This window comes from Pristis pectinata, chromosome 5 (assembly GCF_009764475.1).
Source record: "Pristis pectinata isolate sPriPec2 chromosome 5, sPriPec2.1.pri, whole genome shotgun sequence".
Lineage (NCBI taxonomy): Eukaryota > Metazoa > Chordata > Chondrichthyes > Rhinopristiformes > Pristidae > Pristis > Pristis pectinata.
In genome coordinates, this window is record NC_067409.1 from 109,116,835 (window position 1) to 109,138,366 (window position 21,532).

Genomic DNA, 21,532 nt, shown 5'->3' on the forward strand with positions numbered 1-21,532 from the left:
CATTTGTATTTTTCACAAGGAGTATTCTATCAGACTGCCCGCAGAACTGCTTTTCATGCCAAGTGAAACTTGTCTGAAATGGAAATTTTATTGTACAAACTAGTGAAACTTGAAAATTGAGGAATGCCCACAATTGTTTCTATTAGGAGCCAAAAAAAAGTTAACATTTCTAGGTTAATGTGTCATACATCACTGGTTAGAAACAAAACACAATTTAAACTCCAGAATACTTTTTCATTCCCCTTGTACATTCGGAATGCTTCACTTTTGCTGCTGATTCATGAAGATATGAACTGCACAGGAGATTCTTTCTCTTAACAAAAATAATATTGTATTAAAATGTGGCATAAGTCTCAACCTATCTATCTATTATAATCCTTTTTACACTGAGTTTAGTATTGTCTTTAAAGTGTGCTGGATTACATTCCACATGTATTATAACAAAGTTAGAATAAAGGCCTGCTGATTGGTCGGTAGTTTTTTGTTTAAAAACTGTAATACTCATCCTAAACTATAAGAAATAATTGCTTGAAACACAATTTTAAATCGTGAAAATAAATTGATCTCGCCTTTCTCCCCTGTAGTGCACCTTCCTTTTATCTAAATTTAACTCTTATTTTCCAGCTAGACATGCAAAGCTGATCTGTTTCCGTAGCAAACACAGTGGTGCAGCAGTTAGTACTGTTGCCTCAGAGCTCCAAAAACCGAGGTTCAATTCTGACCTCAAGCACAGTCAGGCTGGAGTTTGTTCTCCCTGTGACCAGGTGGTTTCCTCCAGGTCTCCAATTTTCTCCCAATTCTTCTCAAAGACATGCTGGTAGATGATTTTGGCCTCTGTAAATTGCCCTTGGTGCAGGTGAGTGGCAGAAAAATTAGTGGTCGTTTGTGGGGTAAGTGAATGAGAATGGGTTGTAGAAAAATGAGTGGGGGTGAAAGAGCTTCATGGGATTGCTCTGAGAGTCATGTTAGTCTTGATGGGCCAAATGGCCTCCTACTACATTGTCAGAAAATATGAAAAGTAGTTATGAAAAACATGAATCGTAAATAGTTTCCAATACAGTTGAACTCCGATGTCTGACTGGAAATCCTGATGGTTCAGCATCTGGCTCACCAGGTAACATTTGCCGCATTCTCTTTCCACTGGGGCCTCTGCTCTGGCGCTCCCTTCAAAGTCAACCCAAAGTAGAGTTTATTGCCATATGTACAAGTCCATGTGTGCACAGGTGCAATGAAAAACTTACTTGCAGCAGCATCACAGGTGCATGCCATCATATAAGCAGCATTCACAAGAAAAACAGAAGTTAAACAAATTATACACAATTTTTATAAGAAAGAACAGAAAAAAAAAGAGTCCATTTTAGTGCAAAGTGATCATAGGGTTGCTAAACTGTAGTGATTAGGGTTTCGCTGGTTGGTTCAAGGACCAAATGTTGAAGAGAAATCGCTGTTCTTGAACCTGGTGGTGTGGGACTTCAGGCTTCTGTACCTCCTGCCCAGTGGTAGCTGTGAGAAGATGGCATGGCCTGGCCTGGATGGTGGGGATCTTTGATGATAGATGTTGCCTCCTTGATACTACTGATGGTGGGGAGGGATATGCCCGTAATGTATTGGGCAGAGTCCACTACCTTCTGCAGCTTCTTGCATTGCGTCCACTTACGGGGACTCGGTTCCCAAGCTCCCTTTCCACTCTCCTGGATTACTGGAAATTTTATTCTCATACTGTGCTACAACTTTGTGGGGGGAAAAGGGTGATTTGAAAATCATTATCAATAGAAATAACTTCCAATAGTCTGCCAGTCTAGTCCTCCCAAAGTTTTGAGTGTCAGACATTTGCTCTATTTCCTTCTTTCTGAAATTTATTTAGAAGTTGAAAGCATTTTACACAAAATTGTTTTGATGTGCGGCACGGTAGTGTAGCGGTTAGTGTAACTCTATTACAGCGTCAGCAGCCCGGGTTCAATTCCTGCCGCTGTCTGTAAGGAACTTGTACGTTCTCCCCGTGTCTGCGTGGGTTTCCTCCAGGTGCTCCGGTTTCCTCCCACATTCCAAAGAAGTGCGGGTTAGGAGCTGTGGGCATGTTATGTTGGCACCGGAAGAGTGGCGATACTTGTGAGCTGCCCCCAGCACATTCTCAGTAACACAAAAAGATGCATGTCACTGTGTTTCGTTGTCCATGTGACTAATAAATAAATATCTATATATCTTAATTTGCTGATGTGCTAAGTTGCTAATTTGTTAAGTGTTTCTGGGTCTCATGATAAAATTCCATGCAATTATACCTGCATTTATTTTTGTTTCAGATTGCGGTTTGAATGTACATAAGCAGTGTTCAAAATTTGTACCCAATGACTGTCAGCCTGACCTCAAGAGAATCAAGAAGGTGTACAGCTGTGACCTGACAACACTGGTAAAAGCACACAATACACAGAGACCAATGGTGGTGGACATGTGCATTCGGGAGATTGAAGCACGAGGTTTGGACACTCTTTGTAAAGTTGTAAAACATCATTTTGATTTAACGTTTGTTTGTTTATGCTGCACCCACTGGGAGTAGGTGTATTTCGCTATAGCTGGTTTGCATTCTCCAGAAAAATAGTCCTGATGCACTTCAACACATATAGGGTGAAATTCTTTTGGTCATGTAAATCTGTCCTCTGCCCTTACTCCCTCTACTAATAGAAACATTTCTCTCTCTTTATCATTGGAATTGGTTTATTATTGTCACTTGTACCGAGGTACAGTGAAAAACTTGTCTTGATTTAGACTTATGGTTATTCATACTTCTGTGTGGTGAAGACTCGTTTATTGTCCATCATTGTTTGATCCCCCTCTCCTCTGTTCCCACTCTTCCTCTTCAGTGAAAACTAATGACCCTTCACTGCCCTCTTTCAGCCAACAGCACCCTCCTCTCTCTCCCACCCTCTCTCCCACCCAGGATGTTGCCTGGGATGGAGCAGTTCGGTTATGAGGAGAGACCGGAGAGGTTAGTTCTCCCTGGAGTGGTGGTGGTGTGGAGGGGCATGATAAAGATGTATAGAATTGTGAGGAGTGTAGATTAGGTGGGTAGTCACAGTATTTTACCTAGGGTAGGGGAGTCCAAAACCAGAGGGCATAGATTTAAGGTGAGAGGGGAAAGATTTGAAAGGGAATTGAGGGGCAACTTTTTCACACAAAGGATGGTGGGTATATGGAACGAGCTGCCAGAGGACGGTGTAGTAATGGGTACAGTTACAATGTCTAAAAGATATTTAGACAGGTGAATGGATAGAAAAGGTTTAGAGGGATATGGGCCAAATGCAGGCAAATGGGACTCGCTCAGATGGACATCTTGGTTGACGTCGACGAGTTGGACCGCAGGAGCTTTGTTCTGTGCTATATAACTCTGAGAGGTGTAGGTAGAGGACTGGAGGAAGCTTTTCCCCATATTAGAGGCGGATAAAACTAGAGGACGCACATTTATGATGAGGGCGAAAAGATTCAGAGGGGATATTAGGAAGACCTTCTCTGCTCTGAGAGTGGTAAGTACCTGCAGTGCACTGTCTGAGAGAGAGGTTGAAGCTGGGTCCCTGCCAGCATTTAAGAAGTGTCTAAATGAGCACTTGAATTATTTAGACATAGGGGTCTATGGACCAAGTGCTGGACAATGGGGCTAATACAGAAGCGTGCCTACTGTTCGGGTTGGACAAGTTGAGCTAAATGTCCAGTTTTCATGCTGCATGATTCCATGATAAATTTTACCAAGATTTTGATGAACTCAGTCAAAAGTGCCCTTTAATTTCTCTGCTCCTCTTTCAGACTTTCCATTAAACTTCTGGGCTCTGTTAAAAAAGAAACTTCCTCTTCTCCTGTCTTTCCACAAAATTGTTTCCTTCCTTCCTTCCATGCGTGTAACTTTCCTCTTCAGTGGTTCTGAAGACTTGGCATCTTTAATAAGGGGAGGTGCACAGTGCTTCAGCTGAAACCTACCCTGCTCTCGATAAGCATCTAGCAACACACCCCCACATTTGTATTCTTCAAGTACAATGAATCCGATATGCTTTTTGTTTTTGTAGCCTTATCAAATTGTCCTTCCACCTGTGTACATACACAAAAGATCTCTCTGTTCCCGTACCCTTATTCAATTTGTACTTCCTTCACTCAGTAGTGAATCTCTGCAGGAGGCTCAGTCATTGATTGTATTCAAAACCGAGATCAACAGATTTCTCGGCATTATAGGAATCAGGGAATATGGGGTTGGGTAAGAAAAGTTGGAAGATCAGCCATGATCTCGTTGAATGATTAAAGGATTGAATGGCCTACTCCTGATCCAATTTTTGTTTGCATGTCCTAACCCTGACTGTGGGAGAGAAAACTACACTCTTCCAGTCTAAAGACAAATTCTGCTTTAATCTATTTTGTATTAAATTTGTTTCTGCTCCTTTTAATCTGTTTGATATTAAATGTGTTTAAATCTGTCATGTGATAATTGTATCAATACTTTCTGAATATCCATATTCACAACAGCTGCAGCATTATGCTGTTGTTTCTTCAAAGAGTTTGATCATCATACATATTTTCCATGCAACTTTATCCTGATTAGTTTCTCTCTGAGAGTTTTGTCTGTCACTAACATCGAGAGGATTGGACTGAAATGGACAAGTTTCTCCCTCACCCTTTCTTCTGAATAAGGTGTTACATTCACACTCCTTCAGTCTTCTGGCACAACTCTGTTATCCAAGAAAGTTGTGGCCAGAGCTTGCACAATTTCTGCCATTGCCCTAGTGTGCACCCTGCATAGACCAGCACTGAGCCTCTACATATTTTTATCCTATGTAATTCCTCCCTATTTCCTCCTCTTTTGCTGTGAAGTTGGGGGCATTATCTCTATTGACTCCTACACTTTGACTATTCATAATATTCGTGTACTTACAAATAATTCTGTTTCCTTTTTATGTTATGGATTTCCATTCACTTGTGTTGTCCCCTACTGCTTTCCTTCAGTTCTCCTTGTGATTGTTGACATCTGCATGGTTTTTTTAGTGAATTATGAGTTCAATGTTTACCCTTAACCATCATGCACTGCATTTTAAGCTGACTTTAGTCATCCAAGTAACACTGACTCTGGATGCTCATGAATGAGACTTCACGGGAATGGTCTCCTCTGCACCAAATGTGCTGCTTTAATTCTCAATTTGTTCATGGGCATTGCTTATTCCTTCAGTTGAATACTTTCACATAACTGCATAATATCTCCTCTCTTGTTCCTTAACTTTAACCAAATAGATTCCATCTCTGGACTCTCTACACATAATCACTCCCTCTGCTCTAACAGCACGTTCAGTCAAGACAAACCAGCATCTCATTTTCTTCCCGATTTTTCCAAAAAAAACTGTTAATTATATTAATATTTTCCAAAATGCATTTCAATATTAAATGGCCAATCCTTCATTTATGGGCCAGATCTTTGTGAATGCCATTGCAGCAGAACTCCAGGTGATTATTTGTGCCTGCAGTTCACTGATGATATTTACCCCACTACAACCAGCACACCTGGGCATTTCTACCTCATCTTAGTCTGTTTTAGATTTCCCCTCCTGTTTCTGAGCTACTCTTTCTTTAGATAGTCTTTTTGTCTTTTCCAGTCATAATTGCATGTTTTATCACCTCACTAATGATTCATCCCAATTAAAACCATTCCTTGTGAGGGCACTAATTGAAATTAGGATTGATTTATTATTGTCGCGTGTACCAAGGTACAGTGGAAAAACTTGTCTTGCAAACCGTTCATACAGATCAATTCATTACAACAATACATCAAGGTAGCACAAGGTAAAACAATAACACAATGCAGAATATAGTGTTACAGTTACAGAGAAAGTACAGTGCAGGCAGACAATAAGGTGCAAGGTCATAACAAGGTAGATTGTGAGGTCAAAAGTCCAACTTTTTGTACTAAGTACTTTTTGTACTAAACTTTTTGTACTTTGAATACTTTTTGTATTCAATAGCCTTATAACAGTGGGATAGAAGCTGTCCTTGTGTGTGGAGGTACGTGCTTTCAGGCTTTTGTATCTTCCGCCCGATGGGAGGGGGGAAGAAGAGAGAATGTCCGGGGTGGTTGGGGTCTTTGATTATGCTGACTGCTTTACCAAGGCAGCGAGAAGTGTAGACAGAGTCCAAGGAGGGGAGGCTGGTGTCCGTGATGCGCTGGGCTGTGTCCGTAACTCTCTGCAGTTTCTTGCGGTACGGGGAAGAGCAGTTGCCACACCAAGCCGTGATGCACCCAGATAGGATGCTTTCTAGGTGCTAATCCGAGTGCTGTTGAAAATAGTCATAGAGTTGTACAGCACAGAAACGGGCTGCTCCGCCCCCACATCCATGCTGACCTTTTTGCCTATCTACACAAATTCCATTTGCCTGTATTGGGTCTGTGTCCTTCTACGCCTTGTCTATTCAAACACCAGTCTAAATGCACGTAATGTAGTGGTTAGAGTAATGCTATTACAGCACCAGCGACCCGTGTTCAATTCCCGCCGCTGTCTGTAAGGAATTTGTACATTCTCCCCATGTCTGCGTAGGTTTCTTTCAGGTGCTCTGGTTTCCTCCCACATTCCAAAGACGTTTGGGTTAGGAGCTGTGGGCGTGCTATGTTGGTGCCGGGAGAGTGGCAACACTTGCGGGCTGCCCCCAGCATATTCTCAGCAACGCAAAAAGACACATTCCGCTGTGTGTCTCGATGTACATGTGACTAATAAATAAATATCTTAAATTGTAAAAGTAGTTCTTGGATCGATTCCACCAATACCTCTGGCAGCACATTCCAGATATCAGCCATTCTGTCTAATAAAAAAATACTTTCCGCTCAGATTCCCTTTCCTCTCACATTAAACTTGTTTTTGATACCCCTACCATGGGAAAAATATTCTGACTATCTACCCTATCTATGCCTCTTATAATCTTATATACCTCCTATCAAGTTACCCCGTGGCCTCCCTCACTCCAGGCAAGACCAGCCTAGCCTGTTCAATCTCTCCCCATTACCAAGGTCTTCTAATCCAGGCTATGTCTAGGTGAATCTCCTCTGCACAAATGACCTAGGGTTTTATTTTCTATTAGATAAAGTAACCACCCATGATGCATAAGGAACATTCAGTTTAGTGGTAATCTGACATTTTTTTTCTCCTTTAACTCTGCGGAAACTCTGCAGATCTTATGAATAGTATAAATAGTTGCATTTATTTTGGAGCTCATCTCAAACTTGGGGAGGAAAAAGCACTTCTTCAAATAATTATCAAAAGCAATGAATCACTTTTTTTTGTTGTTCTTACAACTTTAAAAATGTAAGTCAGAGACACGAGAGTCTGCAGATGCTGGAAGTCTGGAGCAACACGAAATGCTGGAGGAACTCATTGGGTCAGGCAGCATCTGTGGAGGGAAATGGACAGTCAACCTGTCCTGATGAAGGGTCTTGACCCGAAACGTCGACTGTCCCTTTACCTCCACAGATGCTGCCTGACCCACCGAGTTCCTCCAGCGTTTTGTGTGTTGCTTGAAAAATATAAGTTGCTGTTTTGGCAAGAGAAACTAAAAGTCAGCTGAACAGACTTTGAGGGTGGTAACCCTGGAAGCTGAGTTAGTAGCATGAATCTTAGAACTGTACTGCAGAGATCATCGGTAATACATAGAAAATCTTCTGCATTATATTTTAATAGAAGAGCTATCTAATGTTATCAGAAAATGTTAAATTAGCCAATGGGTTAAATAGGCAAAATAACATCAGTGCAAATAATAAGCATTGTGCATTATGGATTCCTCTTTTTCTGTTTATTCCATTAATAAGTCAATTTAAAATAGAAATACAAGTGAGACAGACGTGCAGCAGATCAGAATTTTTGGCCCTTGGCTGAACCTTACACAAACAATTGCTGTTGTCATTATCATGGCTGTATTTGTGATCAACACTTCAGATTTTCTATTGCTGTTGGGTTGCAAGAGGGTTGTTGTATCACATGAATATTGTTGCCTTACAAATGCACTAGGATGAATATTTGCTTACCTGACAACAAACGGTTTGTAAGGCTTTATAAACACTTTGCAGAGATGAAGGTAATAGATTCCACTGCAAGCTTCATTTTCAAGAGATGGAAGAGGGATCTATGTAGACCTTCACTTTCCCCATTAAAGCCAGTAAGGATATTCATGCACAGTTCACTTATTGTGAAATATTTCAGAGCTTGGATAGACACATTATCCCCAATATGAGGGGAAAAAATTCTTAAACTGCATTAACTATCACTTAGTTGAATAACAGTTTCTATTTGTTTAATAGGATTGAAATCCGAGGGGCTTTACAGAGTGTCTGGATTTAGTGAGCACATAGAAGATGTTAAAATGGCATTTGACCGAGGTGAGTAGAACATTTTATCTGTTTCTTTTCGTTACAAAACAAAATAGGTATTTCAAATCACTGGGTTTCGCAAATTTTCCCATTGTCAAACAATGGACAGAATTGTGGGCCAAAATTCTTTTTTCTTTGTCTACAAGAGGAGGGTAATGATGAATCTATATGGATATTTATTTAGTTACAATTGTATTAATGTGCATGACTTTGAACATTCAGTGATAGAAACCATGGACCTGTGTGATCTAGATTAAGATGAAACCAGGAATAAACTGGCATAATGTTCTGAGAATCTAGGAATTTAAGTAGAAGAGCAGAGAATATAAAATTGGAGGACTAATTGAATTATTTCTTCTACTTGTAACAACATGCATTTAAGGTGAGAGTGGGTAGGTTCAGAACAGACGTGAGGGGTACGTTTTTTTACTGAGAGAGTGGTGGATGCCTGGAATGCGTTGCCTGATAGAGCGGTGGAGGCAAACTCATTGGGGGCTTTCAAGAGGGGCTTGGATGGGCACATGAATGAGAGGAAAATGGAGGGATATGGGCATTCTGTAGGTAGGAGGGATTAGCTATTTCAGCACAACATTGTGGGCCGAAGGGCCTGTTCTGTGCTGTACTGTTCGATGTTCTAATACACAATGGAATCAGTCTTTCAGATCCGTACTGGCTCCCAGAGCAACAATCTCATTATTTCTTATTTCCTATACCCTGCAACTTATTTTCTCTTGTACATGCCCTTCAACTCCTCTTTGAGTCTTTTGCCAGTGGCGTACACTAAAGGGTAATTTACAGTAGCCAGTGAACCTGCCAGTGCATTTTTGGAATGCGGGACGAAACCAGAGCATCTGAAAGAAAGTCGTACGGTCACAGAGAGAATCTGCCACTGACAGCACCCAAGGTCAGGATTGCACCTGGGTCCCAGAGAGGCAGAAACGTCAGCTTCTGCACCACATTGTCACCCAAATGCAAGGGATTACGACAGTACATAATGAAAGACTAATGGTGAATTGCTGTGAGTAAATGTAAAATGGAGTCATTACTCCATTTAAAGCAAACTATTATGCTATTTTTATGCATGATACAGACCCACTATAATTCACTTGCAGTGGGGTATCCTGGGTTTGAGCCACAATTTTGTCTGGGTTCTGTAGACAAATAGTTACAAACCCTGTCTTGTGTATGAGTTGCCAAATAATTGCACTATCAGTGGAAGTCATTTATTTTTAAATATATTATGCAGGGATGAGACTGTTTCATGCTACACTGCTGAATCATACAGAACGTCATTTCCCCACTTTCCCATTAACTCCCCCCTACAGTTTCTACCACTCACCTACACTAGGGCAATTTACAGTGGCCAATTAACATACTAACCTGCATGCCTTTGGATGTGGGAGGTAACCAGAGCACCCGGGGATACCTAAACAGTCATAGAGAGAACATGCAAACTCCACACAGATAGCACTGGAGGTCAAGATTAAAACCAGATGACTGGCATCAGTCCCAGCGCATGCTGCCCCCAGGTCGCCCACCTTTTTGCGGGCTGTGGGTTTGCGAGGAGGGTGTGGCGAAAGATGCAAGGGTCCTTGTCACGTTTCATCCCCAGCAGCTGCGTAACAGAGGATTCTCTGATCTACGGGCTGTTCCCGGGGACACACATAAGAGACGGACATCAACTGCTGCTGGAAGGTCATCAACTCGGTGAAAGACGCCCTTTGGTCTGCCCGAAACTTGTTGGTCTCCCAGCACTGCGAGATGTCCGTAGGGGAATGCTGCCGGCTGGCACATTCCAGGCTGCAGGAGTACGTGCCGAGGGACGCACTGAAGCTGGGTGCAGCCAACGCAAGGGCTCGGCGGGGAAGGACGACAGTTTAGGGTTCTTCTGCCACAGGAGAAGGAGGGGTGGGGTCAGGCAAAGAGGCCCCTTAAATATTGTAAATATGGGATTGGGGTATCACCCCAGGGAGCCACACTAGTGGCATCGGTGCTGTGGTTCTTTATAAAAAGGTAACACTAATGATTGATCCGTACACAAATGTAAAGGTTTGCACTGTTTTATTGTTGTATATAGTTTTTTTATGATGAATAAAGTTTATTTTAGAATAAAAAAGATGACTAGAGCAGTGTTTCCACTAAGCCGCCCCACTGTGTTTCCCTGTCTCTGTAAATTATCTTGGGATATTTTTCCTGCATTAGATTATAAATGCAATTTTTTCCCCCACACTGACTGTAGTGTCTAGTTACTACCTCCGCCTTTGCTGTTGCTAGGATTTGGACTGTGGCCAGCTGCTCCATTGTAACACTTCGTCGGCTTGTTAAAGTTCGTCGTAGATTTAAGATGATTGTTGGCAGGGTTGAAGGGAAAATGGGGGTAGATGTCTGGACCTGCCCCCGAAAGGGTGACACAGGCAGAAACCTTCATCACATTGAAGCATTACCTAGGTTTATATTTAAGGAGCAGTGATCTGCAGAGATACAGACTATGAGATTGTAGATGAGATTAGACTGGGTAGCTCTTTTTCGACCAGCAAGAATAGAGTGCACAGAATTGCGGCTTCTTTGTGTTGTAAATTTTCTGTGACAATGTGTACCCTCAAAGTCTCACCTCTTCAAAAAAAAACGTTTCCTTTATCATCGTTCTTAGTTCCACAAATGTTCTCTCATTTTAGGAGTTTGTGTACTTTTGGTATCATTGGTGAGGGTTTCTGTTTAGTTCCTTGCTTTAATGGCATTATTTATGTGCAAATCTTTACAGTAAATTTTAGTCAGATAATCTAACAAGCGAGGTCAAAATCAAACCACGTCAGCCATTATTGGAAGCAGAGAACTGGAAGAAAAATGTTGGTGAGAAAGAAAAAACCGAAGATGCTGGACCTGCCCATCTCCTCTCCTCCCCTCCCCCATCCTTTATTCCATGGTCCACTGCCCTCTCCTACCAGATTCCTCCTCCTTCAGCCCTTGGCCTCTTCTACCTATCATCTCTCAGCTTCTTACATCTTCTCACCCTCCCCCACCCACTACCTTCCCCCCCCTGACCTGGACTCACCTGTCCCCTGCCTGCGTGTGCTCCTCCCCCCAACTTCTTATTCTGGCTTCTGCCCTCTTCCTTTCCAGGCCTGATGAAGGGCCTCGGCCCAAAACCTCGACTGTTTATTTCCCTCCAGAGATGCTGCCTGTCCTGCTGAGTTCTTCCAGCACGTTTTTTGTGTTGTAACAGTAGATGTGGTTCATGTTTATTTATCTGTGTGATCAGCAAGAGTAATATACTCAGGCAGCTAGCTCACGTTCTTCATTAAGGCAATGTGTAACTTCTGTGAAACCATTCGTTCTTTTACTTTGATGTTTCTTATCATCTTTCCAGATGGTGACAAAGCTGACATCTCTGCCACCATGTATGCAGATGTCAACATTATTGCTGGTGCCCTTAAGCTGTATTTTAGGGATTTGCCAATTCCTGTCATTACTTATGATTCATATCAAAAGTTCATTGAATCAGCCAGTAAGTATCCTCTCAATTTTGTGATTTCATCTAACTTTCAACAGTGTGGGGGGGATAAAACTGATTTTGTGAATAATTGGAAAAGGAATGAGTTGGGCTCAGTAATGCTATTTATTCAACTAGTGCATGCAGTTTGCAGTCTTTCAAAATATTTTCCGATAATGCTGTGGATGAAGATGAGCGTGATGTTTTTTTTCTCTCTCTACCGCTCTTATCAAATTCCTCATCTCACCTGTAAGGTTAGATTCTTAAGTGAGCAGTGGTGCTGGAGTCGCAGATGTTTCTTGATAGATTAAATGGTCACCCTCTACATTTAAGCCTGAATAGTAAGTTTTGCCAGTCAATTCAGCTGTAGTGGGGATTTGTGGCTTAGTCAGTTCCTGGTCTTAGTATAGTGTACACACCAGCAGAGACTTTAATCACTTTTCCTATATCAATTAAAGTGATACAAGACATACCTCAATTGCCAAAAACCTACAGAACACTCTCAAGGCTAATGTATATTCAATGGCTACTGGAGTGAGGTATCAGAGGACACCTGTACACTCTACAACTGTATCTCCACAGTCAGTATCACTGAGAGGAGAGGGAAAGGGTAGAGTAAAGTTGGGAGAAAAACTAATAACACAAGGAAACTATGTTTAATGTTATGTCAGTGTTGTGTTCAGAGTTCATTAAAGAGTGAATATTTCTGATATAGTTCTAAGGGAGGTGGATAAATTAGTGCAAATTAACACTTGTTCTGTGAGTAATGTATATCTGTTTTTAATCAGAAATTACTAACCCAGATGACAGGCTGGAGGCTATCCATGAATCTTTAATGTTACTACCTCCTGCACATTATGAAACATTGCGACATTTGATGACTCATCTGAAAAAGTAAGTTACACTTTGATGATTTGTGCATTCATCTGAAAAGTATTAACATGCAAATAGACGATATTCATAAATTAAGATAATTTTCAGTAAAATATCAGTATTTAAACCTATTAACATCTTTGGAATTCATCCAGACAGATTTATAAAGTTATCAGTGTTGCATTCCAGAAAGTTCCCTATCCATGAGTCATTCTCGATTGATGGCTCCTATTCAACATCATTTTTCCTGGATGTCCCTCCATTTTTTTTGTAAACACTTCATCTAATCTAGCACACAGCTACATATATATCCTTCAGTCCATCAAGCAATTACATATGCACATTGCCCCAAACCCCACACGTTATTCATGCAGACATAAACCACTGGCTTTCACTTTCAGAAGTCAGCTCACATTGAGTACATAAATGTGGGAATAGTATCCTGATACTTCCAGTCAAATCAAAGGTAAAGCACTGTGAGGTCTTTCATTCTTCCCTTTATGTAATTAAGCTTTAAAACCACCATTTAGAGAAAATGTGAATATAGATGTACTGTGGAGGGTTTCTCCTGCTGTGACAACATGAATGAGGGTTTCTACCTGCATCATGATAGCTTGCATTTATGCAGCACTTCCATGGAAAGAATCATTATAAGGTCTTTGCATCTGGGTGTGAGCTCAGAGTCCACTCGAAGTTCTGATGCCAACTTGAATTGTTAATTGTTTCTCTCTCCACAGATGGTACTTGACCTGCTGAGTATTTCCAACGTGTTTTTAGTTCCCAGTTATTATTAATTTGGCTCACAATGTTAACTGCAAAAGATCCATGCCTCTAACCAGCCATGTCAAAGCAACGGCCAAGTGCATGATTAAAAACCAGTGAACACGTGCAAATATTATGATGCCATTGTCCTGTTCACCGACCACCCCTGGGTTTGCTGGCCCAAGTTGGCTCCTGGTCCAGCAATTCTTTGATTTTTTTTAAAAAAGATTCTTATCTTTGTATTCAGATCTCTCTGTGGCTTTATCCATTCCTTTCTCTCAACTCTTCCCCGGCTCTTCATCTTCATTCTCTCCATGTACCTCCCCTACTGGCCTCTTGTACATTCCTACTTTCTTTCAGTCCCACTTGACAGCTGTGATTTCAGCTGTCCAGGTCTTAAGCTCTGAAATGCCCTCCATAAACCTTTCCATCTGTCTTTTTTTTAAAAAAAATGTGCCCCTTTCACCAAGCTGTAAACTGACTTTGTGTCTAGGTGTCAAGTTTTAGCTGTTAATGCACCAGTGAAGTACTTCTGGCCGTTTTACTACACTAAAGGCACCATTTAACGGAGGCTGTTCTTGCGTCTTCATTGATGACCATTGTTATTCTGTGGCAGTAGAATGGAGGTGGAAATCAAATAGCATGCATAATTAATCTATCATATGAATTGGTGAATACTGCAAAACAAGATGTCAGTGCATGTTTGTTAGAAGTAAACTTAGATTTGCTTAATCTCTGAGGTTACAAAACTTGCCATATCAGTTGTTAATTATCTCATGGGACTTTTTTTAATATATTACCATGTCCTGTGTAAGTTAGCTTGTCTCTGGTATAATGAACTTGCTGGAGCAAGGTTTGATTACGTAATTTGACTTTGTCTTTGCAGTAGTGCCAATGAGACTCGTGATCAAGTAATTCAACAGAAAGACATTTTATTAAACTGTTTATGAAATTGTTGCCTTGCTATTCAGTGGTACTAATTATTTTACCTTCAAAATTTTGACTTGATTGCCATAATGTTTTTATGATAAAGCTGTAGCATTTGTGAGTGCATGTGTAGGCGGGGGGGGGGGGGGTGCAGTGGGGGGGTCGGGGGGGTCTTGTCATTAATACCCCTATGACAGCTGCATGTGCCACTCCAAAGATATTTCCATCCAATAAGCTGCTATTTTATATTCTGGAAGAGGAAAATGCAACCAGACAAAAACATGTTCCCAATTCTCTCAAGATGGTATCAGTGATGAGGGTTTAACCTTCAGCCACATTAATCAGAAGCATAAGCTTTTCTACTTGGCTGAGGGATCCCTAAATTAAAACTATTGAATACTTTCTGCAACCTCCTGAGTTCATTTTCCTTTTAGTGTTGTATTATTTTGTTTGCTATTTACTATCGGGCAATAAGTCTGATCTACAGTTCTAATTCAGTAATGAAAACTTCCTCACATTCTTGAATGTTGTGTCTGTCATTAACGTTACCCAATAGATCTATAAACACATCTAGTGGGTAATGTCGATGATGGCATTACCAGTATGAGTTTTTTTTCCTGTGCCAATTGAAAACTCATTCGTGTGTTGATTTGCAAGGCTAGTAGAACTAATCTGAATGACTTTCCACAGTGTTTACCACTTGCCTATCTAGTATTATTATTGTAAAAATAAAATCAATCTCCCAACAGACAGCGCGTTATTGTCCGAGATCTCACGGTAAAGCAGGTGCTTCATTGTTGTTTTCACAATAAACACTTCAAGTCAGTGTGCTGATATTAGTGTTAGGATTGCTGAAATCATTAGAAAGCATGCCACACACTTAAGGACATGCATAACTATGTGGAAATTTGACCAATTCAATGAAGTTCTAATTCAGTAACAAAAATTTTTTTTTCCATTTTTGAATGGTGGTTCTTGTTTAAATAGGGTTACCAAACAAGTCATTACTTTTGCTATGACTAGTCTTGATCTGACAGAATTATATTGTTAACTATCTTCTGTATTCCAGCCCCTGTGAGAGAACTGGCTATATTTAGATAATTCCATTGCTGACTATTGAAACTGGAAGTTCATTTTCAAAATTCCTTAAATTGGATTGTTCTGGTTTCATGTGACATTATATGTCCTCTATAGTTTTCATTACCTCTTGTGCTCCATTGCTATGAAGTTATTTACTCATGTTGGAGATAATGGTTTAGGTTTATGATTACAAGTATCTGCCTAGCTTAAACCTCGAAGTATAAAACAGAACATAAAAATTGAAAAGTATTGGAGGGCTGTACAATACCAAAGCTCACCTGGCAGTCTGATCTGATTCTTTATAGGGTCACTTTGCTCGAAAAGGAAAATTTGATGAATGCGGAAAACCTTGGAATTGTTTTTGGGCCAACGTTGATGCGACCCCCTGAGCAAAATACACTGGCAACTTTGAATGACATACGATACCAGAGACTGATTGTCCAGCTCTTGATTGAAAATGAAGATGTTTTGTTCTGAGAAAGGAGAGCAGTATGAAGTAAAACCAACACTGTAGTTACAATTTGTGACTGAGTTGCAAAGGCACTATTGCAGTCCTTGTAGGTTGGCTGTGTGGATGAAGAAGTCTGTGATGATTCAGATGGATACCACAACATTCCTTGTAGTCCTTTCTTTTAGGAAGTATATGTTTAATTAAGAGAGCTGAGGTAGGTAAAAAAAAATCCTATTACCTTATATGCTTTTGAACATCATTAGGACAGAGTTATATTAGGAAAAACAAAGCAAAAGTTGTGTACAATTCCCACAAGCTGCAGAGTTGTTTTTCATTGTTCCTTTTTTAAAAATATATATAAGGCATATATGCTCAATCAAAAAAGCCAATAATCAAGATTCCACTCCAAAGTTAGCCTGGTGCGAAATGAGTGTATTTTTATTTGTAATGATAGTATTTACCTGTTTTGTATTTGAATTATATCACAGAATTTTGAATTGCACTAAGTGTCTCTACAAATTGGTATATCAACTAATTTATACCTTTACGTTTTTTCAAGGTTCATTAACTTAAATAGAGATTTGTGCTACATATAACAAATTATTGAGCTAATATACTACAATTGATCAATTTTATAATAATTGTGGGAGATCTATGCCATCCACGTGCAGCAGTAAAGGATGGCATTCGAATCGTAATATTCTTAATCTGTAATTATAATTTTTTTCTCTTCTGCTCAGAACTCCCCTTCCGTTTACTGAGTGCTCAGTGAGAACTGGATTAATTGTCACATTACTGAATTTAGGACTGGTGCCTATTGACTCATGGAAGGCATTTAATTGTGTATATGTATAAAGCTGTACTTAGTTATCAGTTTGGTAAAGATAGCAGAAAGTCACCAAAGTTATGAGTGTAGAAGGAAGGATCTTCTGTAGTTCTTCGATTTTATTGTGAACATTTGTTATGTTCATTGTTATGATTCCTAAATGGGCTGCATTTGAAAACTGTCAAACATAGTATCTTCACGGTAAACTTCTTTGATCCATCACTTTAGATAAAAACACATGTGAAATCATTTCTGTATTGGAATAGCAACATACGAGACTGCAACAGTGGTCCCTTCATTGTTTGGAAATGCATGTATACAAACTAGATCAAAAAAATCCTGAAGTATTCTGTGGATATCAATTTGATAGTTTTCAAATATGAATATGGTTTATGTATAAATCAAATGCTGCAGTTGTTTAAAAGACCACTTTTTTGATTCCTTTCTCAGATGTAAATTTTGATTGTTTTGTTGAACTTGCCATAGTCACTGGTACCTACATATGAAATGTCTTCCTTTGAAAGCTTTGGCTATTTTTTTTCTCCTCTAGTAATGTGCAAACAATGCCAGATATATGTTGTAAATTAAACAATGTACTGTGAAGATTTTATTAAATGTGCCATTAAATTCAAATGCAGAAACTTCCTGGTTTTATCAACTAGGGTAAGTTTTTTCTTTTTACTTCAGAATCAAAATGGATCAATATTGAGTAATCCTCAATAATCTAATGCAAATATTTTTAAAGATGCTGTTAACGAATAGAGATGAATTAAAATATTCTGCAGCATCCCCATACTGCAGAGCAGCTTGTTTTATTTCCCACTGTAGTAACCTGAACACAATTTTGGCTGGCAGTTCAGGTAATATTGCGCTGTCTTAAAGATGAATCTTTGAACTTGATTGCTTAAGTCCTTCTCAGGTTGATGTAACCGATGATACTTTGAAAAACATTGAAGTTCTTCCTGTGTCCTTACCAACATTTATCTCTGAACAAATGCAGATTACCGAGTTACTTAGCTCATTGCTGCCCAATGGTTGCCTTGTTTTCCCACATTCTGATAGTTAATGTACATAAATTAGAAATAAATAATGGTGCAACAATTTGTGAGCTTTTAAGGACATAATCTTGAATGAAATTGCTGGTGGTAGCTGCAAATAATTCCATTAAAATTTTTGAATATAATAGAATTACTTCTCCTTTGTGCCAAAATAGTTTATTTCACTAAATTGGAAATAAAGGGGACCAAAATTAGATCCTCCAGCCCCCATATATTAGACATTCAACACTCAATGGTGTGTACACGCACTGTTGACAGGAAGATGCACCCCGGTAAAGGGTTGCAGGCACGTATCCAACACTCGCCAGGAACATACAGGGCAGCCATTCATTTTTTTAACTCTGGAAGAATGGAGAACAAGCCGGTCGACACAGGGAGTGGATGATGGGAGAAAAGGACATGCAACAGGAGGAAACTAAGGCCCTATGCAGACTTTCAACCACAACTGGTAAGGAGCACCTTTAACACTGATGCATCCTGAGACACTTCACAAACGTAGCAGGGAAAGGTCAAGAAAAACTGAAGGGAAGGTATGGAATTGACGAGCAGAGACTGAGATCGGGCTGGAATCAGAAGTCAGATTTTCTTTTTGAAAAAGGATGGATAAATATTTGAGAAAGAAGCGTAAGAAAAAGTTGGGAGCAGGTTGACATGTCGTATCCTTTTTGGGAAAACCTGACACACATGTCGTGGGTCAAAAATGCTGTAAAATTCTAACCTCTCACTCTCTGGCTGAGTTGCACTGAGCTCTGACCTGTCATCCAAGTTTTGCATTACATTTGTAAATTCTGTTTGGCTGTTGGAATTAGTCAACCAAAAACAATGTTGGTTGAATTTTGGAAAAAGTCCCACTAGTTTTCATTTCCCCTTCCTGGGAACAGGCTTATTTCTTAGCGGATCAAGCAGTCAGACTATCTATCGGGTTTAGCCCATGCTGGTCTAATCAGTTATTAGTAAATGTAAGCATTGCCTCATGATTTAGTTTAGCTTGCTCTGTAGCTACAGCTTACCTGTAATACCAGAGAAACAGGCTAGGTGACTGTTTCGCAGAACACCTGTGCTCTGTCCGTAACTGCGACCTGTATTTCCCCGTTGCCAGTCACTTCAACTCCCCCTCCCACACTATCACTGATATGTCAGTCCTCAGTCTCCTCCACTGCCAGGAGAATTCCAAGCGCAAACTGGAGGAACAGCACCTCATTTTTCCGTCTTGGAACCTTGCAGCCTAACAACATGAACATTGAATTCTCCCACTTTAGGTAATCCCTACCCCACTTCCCCACAATTCCACCCCCCCCCCCAATGTGCTTCTTCTCTTCTTCCCTTTCCTAGCCTTCTCTTCTTACCTTTGACCCATCTCCCGGTGGATCTGCTCTCCCCTCCTCCCCCACACCTGCCTATCACTGTCTCTTACCTGCATCTACCTATCACCACCCTCTGCCCACCCCGCCTCCCCTCTTTTGTCCACCTATCACTGCTCTGCTTTTCCCTCCTATATATTGGGCTTCCCCTTTTCCTATCTTCAGTCTTGAAGAAGGGTCCTGACCCAAAACGTTGACCGCCTGTTTTTCTCCACGGATGCTGCCTGGCCTGCTGAGTTCCTCCAGCATCATCGTGTTTTTCAGTTAACCTGTAAAGCATTTTATAGCAGTCAACTAAAACTGGATAGGAATAGATATCTATGGCTAGAAATCTCAGTCCTGCTGTTACTTTTTATGAAGCTCCTGCTTTATCAGGACAAGTCAGAACAAACTGGGAGTAACATGGCGAAGGGCCAGCACAGGCCATACTCCAGGTTATTAAACAGGGATGCATGAAAGAGAATTGGTTCTGATCTGTTAATGTGTGGATATGGTGAGCAGAATGTCCAGATCAGACTTAATTTGAATGAAGAGTTTGTATCCATTTAACCTCAAGAATGGGCCCATTGACATGGGGTTGTTGCCGAGACCACAGGCAGTCCCTGGCCATGTTACTCCGGCAGTCCATGCTTGGTTCACGTGCTTAATAAATATAAAAATAAAACCAGTCAAAGGAAAACTAGCTAACAAAGGACTTCATTTATTGATTACAAATGTGGGTTTAAAATTTCAATGAGGACACAAGAGATGGCTGATGTGGTAATCTTGAGCATCTCGTTGGATGTCAAATTCCAATGATATCCAACAATCAGTGAAAATGGCACTCTGACACTCCAGAATAATTGGTTATTTAATTGGTACTGGACACTCCATTGTCACTTTGTGTGGATCCACATGACTGTGTGAATCTAAAGTCATTAATTCACACTCAGTCCTTCCGTTAATTTTATTTGGGTGCGGAGCTATAATTACTGTGGTGTATGTAATGGCTTGTTCCTCATACCTGGACCATCTGTGCAAATCTTATGGTGTACAGGGTAGATGCATCTCTCCTTTAGCACAGATTTTCAGCAAATTCTGGCCCAAAATAATTGTTTTCATTTAATCCTAATTACATTTCAAAGTATAGCATCACTTTACCTAACTTGACTCAGAGCCTCATTCTAATCTATCCAAATCCTCCTCTGGCCTACAAGTAATTGGTAAATTTAAATTGGTTTATTATTGTCACATGTACCGAGCTACAGTGAAAAACTTGTATATCCTTCACACAGATCAATTCATTACACAGTGCATTGAGGTAGCACAAGGTAAAACAGTAACAGAATGCAGAATATAGTGTTACAGTTACTGAGAAAGTGCCGTGCAGGTAGACAATAAGGTGCAAGGTCATAACGAGGTAGATTGTGAGGGCAAGAGTCCATTTTTTTGTACTAGGGACCCAATCAATAGTCTTATAACAGTGAGATAGAAGCTGTCCTTGAGCTGGTGGTACGTGCTTTCAGGCTTTTTGTATCTTCTGCTCGATGGGAGGGGGGAGAAGAGAGAATTCAACACCCTGCACATGCTGAAACCCCTGTTTTTCTCTCTTCAGCAACAGTGTATTCAGTAGTCAAGATCTTTCCTAAACCACACTGCAAATCCAGTTCCTCTTTCTCTGTGGACAAGTTTTTAAGTATCGATAGTATTATCTCTTCATTAGCTTGGTGTTAGATTTTTGCCTGGTTAAATTTATGTGCATTTGTTTAAAATATTTTGTCTACATAATACTACATTGGGAAAAAGAAACAACATGCATACAGCCTAATGCACCTTGCTTCTGCTTTCTCATGCAAAGTCTTCAATGAAATAATTTTCCATAACCAAGTGTGGGTTTTAACCCTATATGTAGTGTGACAGATGGAAGGAAAACATACAATGTCATTACACTTTATTAATTTTTAATACAATTCTTTCCTTGGGGTATTCTCCTTTTAACGAAGGGTCATAATGAATCGTGGAACAACAAAACATTCTTTCCCACTCATGTAGGTCTTAAAGCAAGAGTCTTTAATTATTCATTTATTTAACCTGTTGATAGATCTCTACTCTCAAAGCGAGGCTGCTGATGCCAAAGTTAATACATAGACAGTAAGTTTTATTGTTATTTAAGGCATGACATGCTGCGATGAAACCTTCATATTCTACAGTTACATTTACCACTAGTAACATTCAAATGTGAAGAAGGAACATATTTAAAAAAAAACAAATCCATACAGTGTTAATTCTGCTGACAGTCATTTTTATATAACTTTTATTTGGAAAATAATATCCTCTGATTTTTCTTG

The 21,532-nt window shown here is 40.1% G+C and overlaps 1 protein-coding gene across 1 annotated transcript in view; it reads left to right on the forward strand.

The window, feature by feature from the left end:
- chn2 (chimerin 2) overlaps window positions 1–17,419 on the forward strand; it is a 219,558-nt gene extending 202,139 nt beyond the window's left edge. Inside the window, exons 9-13 of the mRNA XM_052016707.1 lie at window positions 2,301–2,474; window positions 8,309–8,386; window positions 11,745–11,882; window positions 12,656–12,761; window positions 15,815–17,419. Coding sequence (XP_051872667.1) covers window positions 2,301–2,474; window positions 8,309–8,386; window positions 11,745–11,882; window positions 12,656–12,761; window positions 15,815–15,986 — 668 coding nt within the window. The 3' untranslated portion in view covers window positions 15,987–17,419. The remainder of the gene's footprint in view (window positions 1–2,300; window positions 2,475–8,308; window positions 8,387–11,744; window positions 11,883–12,655; window positions 12,762–15,814) is intronic.
- The last annotated feature ends 4,113 nt before the right edge of the window (window positions 17,420–21,532 follow it).